General features: G+C 48.5%; 1 protein-coding gene across 3 annotated transcripts in view; it reads left to right on the top strand.

The window, feature by feature from the left end:
- The first annotated feature begins 8,191 nt into the window (after nt 1-8,191).
- LOC110555288 (uncharacterized) overlaps nt 8,192-14,936 on the top strand; it is a 39,646-nt gene continuing 32,901 nt past the window's right edge. For 2 of the 3 annotated variants that reach the window (XR_009592356.1, XM_060385470.1), the window contains exons 1-3: nt 8,202-8,675; nt 9,336-9,545; nt 11,096-11,248. Coding sequence is in view for 2 of the 3 variants with exons in the window: in XM_060385470.1 (XP_060241453.1) it covers nt 9,366-9,545; nt 11,096-11,248 (333 nt within the window). In the remaining variant the exon portion in view is untranslated. Of the gene's footprint in view, nt 8,676-9,335; nt 9,546-11,095; nt 11,249-14,936 lie in introns of all 3 variants that reach the window. The other variant, XM_060385468.1, reaches the window with a different exon arrangement.

Genomic DNA, 14,936 nt, shown 5'->3' on the forward strand with positions numbered 1-14,936 from the left:
TTAGCTGAAAACTCCTTCCCAAGAAAAGAAGCAGCGAAATCCAGTTGGGGCAACGGAGCCCTGACAACATTCACTCAAAACAACAAAACCAACAACAACAGAATGTGATTAGCATGGGGGTGGAGCATGGTGTCTAACTCCTTCATCCTTGCAAGGAAGAGCAGGCCAACTCCTCACCCCCACCCCCACCCCGCGCACAGGAGCTCTCCCGTCGAAAAATGGGAGCGTCACGCATCCAACTTTGTTTCTGCCTTTTCATTTGCTGTGAAGCAAACATTGTCCTCTACCCCTTCCCTGGGGCCGCGTGGGTTCGCTGTCTCAGTACATGGGATGTGGGGCCATCTGGGTGCTGGTGAGGATGGAGACGGACTCGGTTTTCCATGACAGAGTTGGCCAACTACAGCGCAAGGGCCACGTTTTTATATGCTCGTTACTCTGGCAGATAATCTTCAGATTTCCGCTTTCATTTGTTTTTCTTTTATGTGTGTGGGTGTTCAGCCCGCGCTGTGTATGTGCACTGCCTGTATGCGGGATCTGTGGAAGCCAGAAGCGGGCGTCTGAAGCCCTGGGATAGACGGTTGTGAGCCCACAGGTGAGCACCATCTCAGCAGTCCCATTTTACAGTTTTTGTAATTACGGTAAAATACACAGAAATCAACACTTATCTCTTTGACCACTGTAGCCGCCCGCAACCACCAATAGTGACCGCCTGCACAAGAGGCTGAGAATTTAAAAGAGACAGAGAACGCGAAGAAGCGGCACCAAGACAGTGCTCTGATCAAGGTGCCATCTTTATTACAGAGTAAACCACTATATAGGTTTCCAAGTAAACACATCCAAGGAAAACAGGAGGCTTAACTAGGCAAAACGGGAGGTGTCTGCTGAAAACAAGAATAGCCAGCCAGCGTGACTTGCACGCATGTGACCATCTCAGGTCTAATGGAACGGCTACCTCAGACCACTTTTAAATGTACAGTTCAGTAGTGTTAAGTACACATTGCTAATCACAGAGTCCTACGATCATTTTCTGGAATGTTCTCATCTTGCAAAGCTGAAACTGAGGCTGCCGGGATGGTTCAGGGGTAAATCACTAGCCACACAAACCTGATGACCTGGGTTTGATTCCAGAAAACTAACAGGGACTATGGAAGAAGGAAGCCAGCTCCACAAAACTGTCCTCTGGCCTCTACCTGCAAGCCTTGTACATGGTTTGAATGAGAACGGCCCCCATAGGCTCATATGTTGGAATGCCAGGCCCCTACTTGGTGGGACTGTTTTGGGAAGGTTTGGCAAGTGTGGCCTTCTTGGAAGAGGGGTGTGCCACGGGGTGGGCTTTGAGGTTTCGAATGCCTGTGCTAGGTCCTCTCCCTCTCCCCCTTCTCTCTCTCTCTCTCTGCCTCCAGCTTGCAGGTAAGTAAGCTCTCAGCTGCTCCAGCACCATGCCTGCCTGCCTGCTGCCAGATCACCACCTGGATGGTCTTGGAGTCATCCTTTGAAATGCTTTCTTTTATAAGTTGCCTTGGTCATGGTGTCTTTCCACAGCAAGAGAAAAGTAAGGGGTTCTGAGTTCAGTTCTCAGCAACCACATGATGGGTCACAGCCATCTATAATGAGATCTGGTGCCCTCTTTTGTGTGCAGGTGGACATGCAGGCAGAACACTGTATGCATAATACATAAATCTTAGGAAGGAAGGAAGAAACCAAGAAAGAAGAAACAAAGGAAGAAAAAGAAAGAAAGGTAACTAAAACACCTTCACAGTGGCACACAGGCTTGATATGCACACATATCTCTCTCTCTCTCTCTCTCTCTCTCTCTCTCTCTCTCTCTCTCACACACACACACACACACACACACTACTAATACATTTTCTTTAATGTGCTGAAATTCTAATCCTGTTACATAGTCCGTATTCACCTCCTTCCACCCCGGTAGCCACCAAACTGCCTTCTGTCTACAGGGATTTGACTGCTCTTATATACATTCTGTGAGTGGAATCAAATCGTCATTTGCTAGACCATTCTCTACAGTTAGTGCGATGACCTTTTTATTACTTTCCATGCGAAAATATGTGCGGTATATGAGCTTATGTGGGTATGTATGTGGTGGTATTATGTGTAGTTGTGTGTGTCCCTGAGCAAGCGTAGAGGCCGGAGGAGGATGTCGGGTGCCTGGCTTTATCATCTCTGTTGTACTCCTCTCAGACAGGGTCTCTCAGTGAACCCAGGACTAATATGACGGCTGCTCCCATTGTCAGCCTCCTATAGCACTGGGTTTACAGGCAGGCAGGGTCGTGCTGGGCTTTTTCCATGGGATTTAAACTTGGGTCCTCAGGTTAAGCCATCAGACCCTGCAGTGAGCTTTTTATAGACTATGTTACTTGCCTCTTGGCTCATTTCACTTTGTGTTGTTTTTCCAGGTCATCCGTGTTGTATGTGGGTCAGAGTTGCCTTCTGTTTGAAGCTGTATGTCTGTCACATCTGTTCAGTGACATGTCTGTCATTGACATTTGGGTTGCTTATACTTTTTGGCTCTCATAAATATCACCAGGATTATGGGTGAACAAATGTCCCTTTGAGATCCTATTTTCAAAGTCTTGGAGCTATATGCCCAGAAATGAAATGTTTGATCCATCTGGTAATTTTATTTTTTATTATTTAGGAACGGTCACACTTTTGTGTGTTCTCTCTCTCTCTCTCTCTCTCTCTCTCTCTTTCTCTCTCTTTCTTCCTCTTCCTCCCTATCCTCCCCCTCTTCCTCTGCATTTTGTAGTAGTCATCCTATACTTTTAAAATTCTCTTCATTACAGTTACTTGTTTGTGTGTGTCAGGGTAGGGACATGTGTGCCATGGGAAAGGTGTGGAGATCAGAGGACAACCTGCAAAAGTTGTTTCTTTTTCTTTTCTGCATGTAAGTCCCATGGACTGGGCTCAATTGAACGCAACACCTTTCCAAGCCGTTTTGCCAACCCAGCCCTTAAAAACAACAACAACAAAATTCTCACTATGTCACCTTAATTGGCCTGGAACTCTCTACATAGACCAGGCTGGCCTCAAATCACAACAATCCACCTGCCTTTGCCTCTGGAGTACTGGGATTAAAGGTGTGCAGACAGACTCAGTTTTGTTTGTTTGTTTATTTGTTTGGGAGATTGTTGCTCTTGTTTAAAGACAGGGTCTTGCCATGTAGGCCAGGCTGGCCTCGAACTTGAGATCCCCTTGCCTCAGCCTCCTGAGTTACAGATGCGGATCATCACGCCTACTTCTAATGATTTCTTTGTTCTTTTTGAGACATCATTTTGTTATGCATCGCTCATTGGCCTATAACTCATCATGCAGACAAGGCTGGCTTCGAACTTGAAAGAATCCCGATTCTGCCTCCCAAGTGCTGGGGTTGCAGGGGTGAGCCACCACGCTCAGGGGCTGCATCTGTATTTTTAATTGCTGAAAACCAACCTTCTGTGACATTTGAAATGGAGTATTCGTGAATATTTTCTTCTGGGAACACACTGGTGTTCCTTCATTCACACAGAGTCTACACCTCATGCTTCTGCACAAAATGCCAGAGTGCAGTGGTTTCAACAGAGATCATAAGGCAGTCACTCTCTGACTGCTTACAGCAAATAGGGCTCCAATGTTCCTGCAAGGTTAAGATGACTGCCAGTCAACTTGAACAAAGTCAGTCTCAAAGCCATCGATTGACCCATTTGCAGCCTTGGTTCATGAGCTCCCTCCCCATCCTAGGTCCTCCCGTAGCCTCCTCATTCAGGACCCCCGCTCCTCATCGCCCCTGCCAAGGCCTACAGGCTCTGAGGATGCCAACCCCCCACCCCCAGCCTCAGGTACAGCACTTGCTGTATCTGAGATCTGCTCCAGCCAACCAGAAGACTTAAAGCTGACCAATGAGGCCTCAATAAGCATCTTGGATAGATTCTAGGCCTTCTTCCCAGGCTGGCCTGAGCTTCCTGGACAATGCTCCTGTCTCTGCCTTCCATCTCACTGTAGAAGTGCTAACTTAGAGATGTGTAAAGATCTGGCTTTTTACCTGGGTTCTGTCATGGAGCTCAGTCTGCTGGGCTTGTGTGGCTAGCTAGCACTTGTACTCACTAAGCCTCCTCCCTGGCCTTCGGATCAAAAATTCATTGCTTTTGAACAGCTGATTTGAAATTCGTGTGTTGGGACTTTAGTTCAGCACCATAATACAAACAAACAAACAAACAAAAATATCAAATGAGGGAGCGTGGGCGAGACTGGGAGGAGATGAGGGAGGGGGCTGCAGCGGGGATACAAAGTGAATAAATTGTAATAATTAAATATATAAATAAATTTTTTAAGAGCAAATGAATGTGAAAGTGACAGAGGCAAAGAATAGCCTTGTCTCTGAGGGATACTCTATAGGCTGAGAGGGGTCATCACAAAACACTATAAGGACCTTGACTCAGTCCTCTCAGATGTGTCTTTACCATGCTTTTATTTACGTCTTTGTTTCATTTACTTATTATTTATTTGTTTGCTTGTTTGCTTGTTTTGCACTCCTGGAGATGGAACCCAGAGCCTTGCACGTGCTGAGCAAGTTGTCTAACACTGAGCTACTTCACCAGTGACTATATTTTTATTTCTGCTCAAGGCTGAAAGCAAAATGATTGTGTCGGTTTTTTCAGGCCCCTCCACCAGTATGAGGGCATGTAATCTGGAATCAGCTCTGTGAAAAGAGAGGTTGTGAAGGAGCCCAAAACAACCCAGCAACCATGAGCAGTACAGAGTCGCTGTCCGAAAGGAGCTGAAGAGCCCCCAGCTGCAGCCGCTGCCGGCTGAGCCCCTCCGCGGCCTTCCCCGCAAAGCAAACAGAGAAGCCTGGCAAGATTTCCACAAAGCCGGCAGAAAGTGCTGTGGTTGTCTGGGTAAACAAATAAGAGCTTAATTTTGAGGTCTGTCTACATTTAAGGTTCTTTATATCCAACTGCATTTCAGTTCCAAAAAAAGCAGTTGTTTTTCCTTTCCCGCCAGATCTGAGCCACCCTTATTAGCCAACAGAAAGGCTAAGTCGGGAATCAAGCCTTACCTTGACTCATACATCCCAAGTAACAGAAGCTCATGGGCGAGGGTGTGACAAACTTTTCTACCAGTTAGGTGACCTGAGAAACATAATCAGGCAGCATGGTTTGCAACCTGCACAACCCAGTCTACACACAACAGGATGACAGCAATGACATTAGTGTGGACAGCTTAAGACAATGACCTGGAGCAAAAAAAAAAAAAAAATCCTTAACTTCAAAACTATCATCTATGACTGCTGGAAAGTCACTGTACTGCCATCCAAACTCTCCAAGAACTGCTTCTCTTTGATCCACCCCTTTTACACACCCTACCCCTGGCTGACGGTTTGGGGTGTTTTATGGATGTGACTAACTATGACAGTTGACCAAGTAAAGCAAGCAGAAGGGAGAGCTTTAATGTTAAAACTTTCAGCTGCCTCACCCTTTCAGCAGGAGTCAAGGAAAGGATCTCAGAAGAGTCTACTGGTCTCCCAGAAGCGATATCTGAGGGCTAGCGTGTGGCTCAGGGGGCAGAGTGCTTGCTTAGCTGCACAAAGCCCTGAGTTGGGGCTGCAGACCACAGCTGGGATAAGGGCAGGAGAGGAATCTCTCCATAGACCCTAGTTCTTCGAGATGAGAGTGCCATGGTGCTTTGGGTGTCTTCCATTGTCTTGTGGGTCTTTCTGTTCCTCTCAGTTGTTGTTGTTAGTGGTTTTGTTAAACTCTGGGAAGGGTTAGCCAGTGAGAACGTGGGCCAGGAGTCAGGCAGACCTGGCTGGAAGCCAAGTCTCCTTTTAATTTCAGTGACTCCCTCCTTCAAATAAGTGCAGTCATTTCTGACCTGCATGCTTTCCATTTTTTATATGTAGGAATAATAATCTATTAAACATCTTTGCATGAAAATATGGCTCCTTGGGGCAGGCACAGTTGGCTGTTTACTCTGGGGTCCTTCATCCCCCCTCCTCCCTTCTGCAGTACCCCATTGTTATTCAGGAAGCCATCCACCCTATGGATCTTGAAGCCTACCCACTGTGGCAGCCACATCCCTTGGGAATGGTACCTCGGGTGTACATGCATCTCTCCATGAGACAGTGAAAGAGAAGACACGTGTTACTGAGATTCAGGGGTAACATTTCTTGCAAAGGGATTCTTCCTGACTGGCCATTGTCGTGAGACCAAGAGGCCCTGGCCTACAGCAACTGATAGTACCTCTGTAGGCAAAGCCTTCGGCAGGAGACTGTGCCCTGTCTCCAACCATGTTGTTGCCCGCCATCCTTCCAAGAATTAAACGGCAAGAGTGGAGAGTGTCCAAGCAGGAGGAGCTTTATTAATAACTTGGGATTAAATAACCTGAGGTTAATTAACTAACTTTAAGTAGACTGTCACATAGAATTTGACGATTTCAGTGTATCAAATTTGAACTCGTGGTAGCAGTGGGATGCCAGCCAAGAGCCGTTTCTGCTCTGAGAAGTGTCTCAGCTCTGGGAAGCTCTCAGAGGGCTGGGGGTGTCAACCAAGAGAGGTTGCTTGCAGGGCAAGTCTGCAGAGAGCAGGTGGCCAACAGGATCAACAGGTCTCCTCAGGCTGGCCAGTCTCCTGTCACTGGCGAGCAGAGCAGACGCAGTGACAAATTCCTGGCTGCTGCTTCAACACATGCTGGAGGCAGAGGCGGCAATGAGTCCCTCTGCTCCCAGCCTTTGGTTGAGGCTCAGGGACTGGCTCCGGTGAGCTCCCTGGCCAGGGCAGAAGCCTCTGGTGCAGGGAGTTCCTGAAGAGTCTGTGTCCCCAGTCTTCTTTCTCTTCCTCCTTCATCAAGCTCTCATCATGTTTTCCATTCCTGCAGCCCCAGAGAGTCTCAATTAGGGAGTGTCACTGGACACGGAGTGGCAAGATGTGGGTATGCAAATAAGGTTAAAAATGGGACCCAGCAGGGAAAAGCTGTCAAAAGTGACTGTTCTGATGGTGATCCCTACGGTCCTCCATCTGCTGCTTTTCCAGCTTTGTTGCTATGCTCCAGGCTCAGACTGTCAAGAACCAGCACTGCAGAGATGGACCAACCGTTAAGGCTGCTTTTGCAAAGGACATAAATTCTGTCCCCAGTACCCACAGAGAGAGAGAAAGGCTATAAGAATAAGGAGGTTTTTGTTAGGCTATTGTTTTTCTTTTCCTTTTAGCTTCCAGAGTCTTGGGGTTTGGATTTCCCTTCTATTAAAGAGCCCTTCATTGGCGGTCCCTTCTATCCCTGTCAGGGGAGGAAAGGGTGTTTCCCCTGCCCACCCCTCAGTTAAGGATAGCAGAGTGGGGCAAGGAAAATCCTGCATTCGTTGTACCATAGAGGTACCAAGTCAATATCAGTGCTTCTCACTACCAGATGTCTAGGCAGTAAATATCTTATTGCTGCTGTCCCACTAGCTGAGAACTCTGTGTCCAGGAGCTGCAAGCCATCGATCTCTTACACTTCCAGGTACTTCCTGGAGTAGGAGCCAAGGTCTGAAATATTTCATGATACCATTTGTGGGGAGGCGTGAGCAAATATTAACTCAGCCCAGGTAGGGAACCAGCAGCAGACCAAGGAACCACCACCAATGTCCAGTTTGGTGGACCAACGCATTCACTAGGGTTATTTACATGAATGTGAGAGGTTATAGAAGCAGGGACCACTCAAAGGCACCCTGAAAGCCCACCACGACAGGAGGTGCAAACATAAGGACCTGAGTTCAGCCTTCGTATGAAAAAGCCCAGTGCCAAACTGTGGGGTCTGTAATCCCAGCCCTGGGGAAGTAGAAACAGGAGCATCTCGGGGGGCCTCCTGTTCTAGCCAAATTGGTGAGCTCCAGGTTGAGTGAGAGACCTTGTCCCAAATAAATAAACAAACAGAGTGACTGAAGAAGACACCGGAAGGGGATTTCTAGAATCCATTTGCACTCATATAGGGATACGTACATATGACTGTGTGGTCATTTGTGAGAGGCAGGGAACGGGGTGGGAGGGGAGATGTTTATTATGTGACAGTCATGGAGACAAGAGGTCCCAGGGGGTCTCACTGAAATAAAATCAAAGCAGGTTCAGTGGGAGCTAAGTTCTTCGATGCAGCTCTGGGGAGAATCCATTTCCACTCTTCCAGCTTCTGGAAGCCATTCACGTTTCCTGGCTCAAGTGCCCGTCCTCCATCTTTAAAGCCAGCAGCTGCGCAGAGTCCTCGCGCACTCTGACTTCTTCAGGCTCGGTCCAGACAGGCCTGCCAAGCCTCTCAAGGTTGGGATCCCCCAACCACACGGACAATTGTCTCTGCCTGCCCCCATGCCTCCTCCGCCCTCTTTGCTTTCAGTGTCTGGCGGCGGCGGGAGCTCCCGTCTCTATGGCAACAGAGGACGCGGGGGAAGCAGGACTGCGACAGTTGGGAAGCGCCCAACACCTGCACCTGTGGGGATGGCTGGGGTTTCCAAGGTCCCCTCGGAGACACTGCCCTCCCCTCACCCCATGGGGCCTGCTCTGCGCTTCCCCGCCTCCGGGACAACTGGGATTCTCCGATGCTCCCTCGGGTTCTAACTACCACCTCCTCAGCCTGTGTCACTGTGTCCAGAGTGAGACACGGTGAAGGACAGCGGCCTTAAGATGAGATGACACCGCCCAGCCGCACAGGTAAGGTGCCACCTGAGACCTCAGTGGGTTTTCACTCATGATTAACCAAGAGGGGCTTTGGAGCACCCGAGCCCCAACTGCATGCAGAAAGGACCTCAAAAGAAAAAAAAAATGCTGTGGTAAAACACTAATTTCCTGGACTAGAAAGATGCCTCAGCACCATTTGACATGACAGCCAGCAACCGTCAAGAGCGCATCTCCAGGACACACCAGAACGAATCCTGAAAGCAAGCAGAGAATGAACAGTTGTTTTCTTTCTTATTCCCCCAATGCTGTTTATATAGCAGCTTTCCTTAGTCATGTAGCTACATCTTGGCCAGGTATTATCCTTGGGAAAAGAATTGCAGACCTTTTGCACAGATAGACACACACACACACACACACACACACACACATACACACACACACATGCACATTTTGGGGTTTTTTTGTTTTTTTGTTTTGTTTTGTTTTGTTTTATTTTGTTTTGTTTTGTTTTGTTTTGTTTTTTAAAGACAGTGTTTCTCTGTGTAGCCCTGGCTCTCCTGGACTTACTCTGTAGACCAGGCTGGCCTTGAACTCACAGAGATCTGCTTGCCTCTGCCTCCCTGGGTGCTGGGATTCAAGGCGTGGGTGAGGCACATTCTGTGCTGGCTTTCAGCTTACTGTTACTGTTTTCAGAGACCACGTGGAATCACACACTGTAAAACAATGCCAAGAGCAAAGGAAAGAAAACAGAAACCCAAAGGGGCTCCCGAACCGGTGATTCCCGTTCTTCAGAAGTTCTTGAAGACATACCAGAAGCATTGCATACAGACTCGGACCTCCATGTGTCCCACCATCCGAAGGGACCTGAAGAGCAGTATGGACACAGAGAAGGTCCTCAGGAAGGTGAGTGATGGGATCCTGGCCTTCCTTGACATAGAATCCCAGGAGTTCAGTCCTGGAAACATTTCTTCCATCCCAAAGCTGGCTGCCCCACCAGCTCTGTATCTGCTGACCGAGTCACAGCCTTGCTCACTGGGCACCAAGGGCCGGCTCCCCTGGCTGCTTCTCTTGCACGCATGCACCTGCCCTCCTTTGCCTGCCAGAATGTGTTTTGTGGGGTCAGGCGTTGAGTCCACCGAACCTCATGTAACATATCACCTTCTCCAGTTCCTCCGTAAGCCCCCTCTCTTTCCTCTGACTCCAGCCTCCTCAGGCTGTACCCCTCCTTCCCTCTAGCCTCTTTCCCCACCTCTTCTGCTCTGCCCACCCCATCTACCCTCCCAGTTTCTCTATTCCTTTCTTTTTTTCGGTTTCTGTCAGAAGTTCACACACACACATACACACACACACACAACTCACTGCCTCAGTGAGGAGCTTAAACACTCTTTTGAAAATGTGCATGTGTGCCTGGTTGCCTGTATGTGTACCACACATGTGCAGGTGCCAGCAGAGGCCAGAAGAGACTATCAGGTGTCCTGGGACTGGAGCTGCCCAGTGTGGGTGCTGAAGCCAAGCCCTGGTCCTCTGCAAAGATGAGCAAGTGCTCTTAACTGCTGAGCCAACCAGCCTTGGGGGGGTGGGGGGAGAAAATAATTGTTGATTAAATTTTTAAAGATTTTCCTTTTTAATTACATGCATGAGGGGAGGTGTGCGTATAATTAAAATTCTGTGGAGGCCAGAAGAAGGTGTCGAATCCCCTGGAGCGAGAGTTTCAGGCCACTGTTAACTGCCCAACGTGCTCTTAACCACTGAGTCATCTTCCAAGCCCACTAATTAATTTTCACTTTTACTGTAGTCTTTATAATTAGCCTCCACCAAACGTTTTTATTACAACCATCATCAGAAATACGACTAACAGCCCATCCGGTATAAACCTTTGGGTAGATACAACCAGAAGGGCTGCCTGAGCTGGAGGCGTGCCGAGGTTGGGTTCTCTGCTTTGATTCTGTAGATCATGAATTGCCTTGTGAGGGGCTGGAGGAGCAGGTCCGTGGTTAAGAACACTTGCTACTTGAACAGGGTGCAAGATTGGCTCCCGGCCCTCACCTGGAGGCTCACAGCTGTTTCATCACTCCAGTTCCAGGAGATCTGCTCTCCCCTTCCAGCCTCCAAGGGCACTGCACACACGCAGCACACAGACACCCACACAAGTACAACACTCATACCCTTAAGATTAAGATAAGCAAGTCCTTAAAACAAAAAACAAAAAACCTTATGAAACACTCATCCTTACCCTTGCTATGTAAGATGCCATTTGATGTTTTCCCCGCCTTTCTACTTCCTTAAAAGAAAAAAAAAAAAAAAAGCTGGTTGTACACAACTAAATCGGTTTTGTGATCTAAGAGAGCGGTAACCTGCCGTCGCTCCGCCCCCCAGTGCCACGAGCCTGTCCACACACTCAGAGGCGCGGGTTTCTCTTTATGATGGCCACCTGTAGTTTCCCTCCACTCCAGTTCATGCTTGTAAGAGCCGGCGACTTCGAGACGAGCCGACGACGCGTCTCCCTGGAGCCTTTGCTAATGACCATCCGCGAGGAAAACTACACGCTGGGCAGGGAGCTGTGCATCTGGGGCCTCCAGCTGACCAACCAGGAGATCGCCAGACTTGTGAGTGTGCTTTTCAGCTTCTCCAGACCTGACGGTGGAAAGCAAACCCGCAGCGCCCCGCGTTCCGGGTGCAGTTTATTCGGTGGCTGACTTTGCTGACGTGCTGCAGGACTGCCTTTCTTAAGAGTAACACTGTTTTAACGAGGTGCTTCAAACTTATTTTTAAAATGTGGAAAATGGGGAAACTAATATCCAAAAACCCACCTCCAGGGTGTGATAGACCCCTTTTAACTTAATTTATTTTTTATTTTTTTTTTAAGGATTTACTTTATGTGTGAAGGTTTCACCTGCAGGAATGTATGTGCGCCGCACACAACCCTGTTGGATCGACTGGAACCGGGGGTTGCAGACGGTTGTGAGCCGCCGTGTGGGGGCTGGAAACTAAACCCAGGTCCTCCTCCGCAAGAGCAGCAAGGGCTCCTAAGCACTCTGCCATCTCTCCAGCCCCAGAATCTGCTCCTTTAAATGAGCAAAATGCGCAAATCAGGGAATCCAGACCAACTCTTTCACTTGAGAAGGAGATAAGCTAAGCACACATGTACACATGCATGTGTGCCCATTTACACATGATCCACGGGAGGACAACAGTCTAGAGCGTGGGAGGAGGACGCCCCAGAATTTTTATTCTTTAATTTAAATAATTTATTTATTGTTTTTTTTGTTTTGTTTTGTTTTGTTTTTGAAACAGGGTTTCTCTGTGTAGCCTTGGCTGTCCTGGACTGGTTTTGTAGACCAGGCTGGCCTCAAACTCTCAGATATCGACCTGCCTCTGCCTCTCCTGAGCGCTGGAATCATAGGCGTGCATCACTGAGCCCTGCTAGAATGCTTAGTTTAAAAGAAGGTAGTTGAGAAACTTAGAAACACGATCAAGAAACTAAGTTGGGTGTGATGGCACTTGGCTTTAGTTCTAGCACTAGAGAAGCAGAGGCAGGGAGATCTCTGTGAGTTCCAGGTCAGCCTGGTCTACAAAGTAAGTTTCAGGCCTGCATAAGGAGACCCTGTCTCAACAAAACAAAATATAACACAACACACAAAGAAGGAAAAAAACAAGCCATCAAGAGAGAGAGATGAAGAGCTTGCTGTTGGGCCTTCTCTTTTAGACCTTCTTTTCCCTGTTGATTTCATGGCTCTCCACCCTGAGATTTCCCTTCATCGGCAGTACCCAATGAAGTAGGAGGACCAGGCTGGCAGTGAGATCAGAGGATGCTGAGGCACTGCAGGACCAAATTGATCAAGAGGCAATGCTGGGTGATAGAACAGTATGCAGAGCTCGAATAAAAGAAATGGTCTGAGGAAGAAAGGAAGGAAGGAAGGAAGGGAGGGAGGGAGAGAGGGAGGAAGGAAGGAAGGAAGGAAGGAAGGAAGGAAGGAAGGAAGGAAAGAAGGACAGACTCAAACAGGACCTTGAGAGAAGAAGATAGAGTTCATTTCTCTGCACTGAGGAGGAAGTGAGGGGGGAGAAACAATCAAAACCAGTGAACAGGAAGGGGTGATCAATGGCTTGAAGCCAGAGGGAATGCAGAGCACTAACAGCTACCACTGCTCGGCCACAGAAATGGTAAAACTGAGGCTCATTACCAAGTGTGATGAGGATATGAAGCAACTGAGTTTAGTTCATATACAGCTACTTCTTTGGAAGACTATACTGCAATATCCTGATTCCAAAGTTTATTCTCTGTGTGTATGTCTCTCTCTCAGTCTCTGTCTCTCTCTCTCTGTGTTGAGACAGCTCTGGCTGTCCCAGAACTCACTATGTAGACCAGGCTGGCCTCAAACTCAGAGGTGGTCTACCTGTCTCTGCCTCCCTGTGTGCTGGTGTTAAAGGTGTGAGCCACCACAACTGGCTAGGACCTCCAAATCTAGAGGTTTATATCTCAAAGTCTTGAGAACTAGGGTTCGCCAACAGTCAAACTTACTGCTCTAGATGCTAATGGTGGAGACTATTGTTCTGAGCTTAACGGACAATCACCCAGCAGCCAGTCACAGCCCTACCTTCCAGCGTCTGGACTCTGAGCTCTTCAGCCCTGAGTTCACTCAGACTCTGATGCCTCACAGCCACCTGCTCTAAGTACTGCTCTGAGCTTTGAGGGTCAGGACCCTCAACTCCTGGTGGTTCTCTGAAACTCTCAGTTATCCTCGCTGCCACTATCAGGCTGTGCTGGCTAGTTTTATGTCAACTTGACACAGGCTAGAATCATCTGAAGGGGGTAACCTCAGCTGAGAAAATGCCTTCGTAAGCCTGGGCTGCAGGCAGGCCTCTAGGGCATTTTCTTAGATAGTAATTGATGGCGAGGGCTCAACCTACTGTGGATAGTGCCATCCCTGGGCTGGTGGGCTCAGGTTCTGTAAGAAAGCAGTCTGGGCAAGCCATGGAGAGCAAGCCAGGAAGCAGCACCCTCCAGGTTCCTGCCCTGAGTTCCTTCCATGATGGACTGGGATGTGGAAGTGAAAGCTGAACAAACCCTTCCCTCCCCGCTGTGCTTTTGGCTGTGGTGTTTCGGCACAGCAGTAGTGACCCTAACTAGGACACAGGGCTGGAAGCCTGGGCTTTTTGCCTGCCCTTTGCACAAGCTTAGCCTGCGGCAGCTGAAGGAGTGGAACGGGGAGGGAGACCCATGTCACCTCGTTCATCACAGTACCAGCCCTGTGGCCGAGACTCATGCAGCTTTTCAATCTCAGCGAAGGGACAATTTGCCATCCCAGATCTGACTGACATGGCATTACCTTAAAAAGGCCCTTAGCCTTCTGGATTTACCCAAGCCCCTTCGAGGCTTTATTCTAAGCTGAAGGAATGTTCCGCGCTGGTTGTAATTGCTGAAAGATGGCCTCATGCCAACCCCACAACCCGAGGAGTTCAATGTTCTTTGTTTCCTTCCAGGCAGGGATCTAACCATCACTGGTATCCTTGGTTACCACAAAAAAAGAACCTGTCTGTGCCCTCTCCACTTTGGAGCAGAGGTCATGGGACTGCAGATGATCACGTGCAGCCTAGTCCCCCAGCAGCTCCCATGGCAGATACCAGTTTGCACAGTTCAGTTCTGAGCAAACCTTGGACGCGGGAATGTCTGGGACCAGGAGCGACAATGAAGTTATTATGGTTTCCTGCCCCATGCCAAAGAGGCCGTGCACCACACCTCTCTATTAAAAAGAGCACACGTGCAGGAGGCTGCATTCCGTCATTAAGAAGTCAGTATCTCGGGGGCTGGAGAGCTGGCTCAGTGGTTAAGAGCACTGTCTGCTCTTCCTAAAGGGCCTGGGTTCAATTCCTAGTACCCACAAGGCAGCTCACAACTGTTTGTAACATATCTGATACCTTTATCCTAATGCACATAAAATAAAAATTAAATTATTAAAAAAAAAAAAGAAATCAGTATCTCGGGCAGGGAGATGGCTCAGCAGGTCCAGCACTTGCTGCTTAAGCTTGATGACCTGAGCTGGGGGGATGGCTCGGGGACGGTAAAGGCACTTGCTATGCAAGCCTGAGTTTTACCCGCAGAACCTAGATAAAAATAAAAAGAGAGAATCGACTCCACAGTGTGAGCCTCTGACCTCCACATCCATGCCACAGCAGGCTCACATCCCTTCCTCTCCCCACCCCAAATAATAATAATAATAATAATAATTAAAAAAATCAACATCCGCCAAGTCAGCAGAGGCATAGTCGCTGTCAGAGGCTGTGTGGCTGAAG

Source organism: Meriones unguiculatus, chromosome 6, assembly GCF_030254825.1.
Source record: "Meriones unguiculatus strain TT.TT164.6M chromosome 6, Bangor_MerUng_6.1, whole genome shotgun sequence".
In the NCBI taxonomy this organism is placed as follows: Eukaryota; Metazoa; Chordata; class Mammalia; order Rodentia; family Muridae; genus Meriones; species Meriones unguiculatus.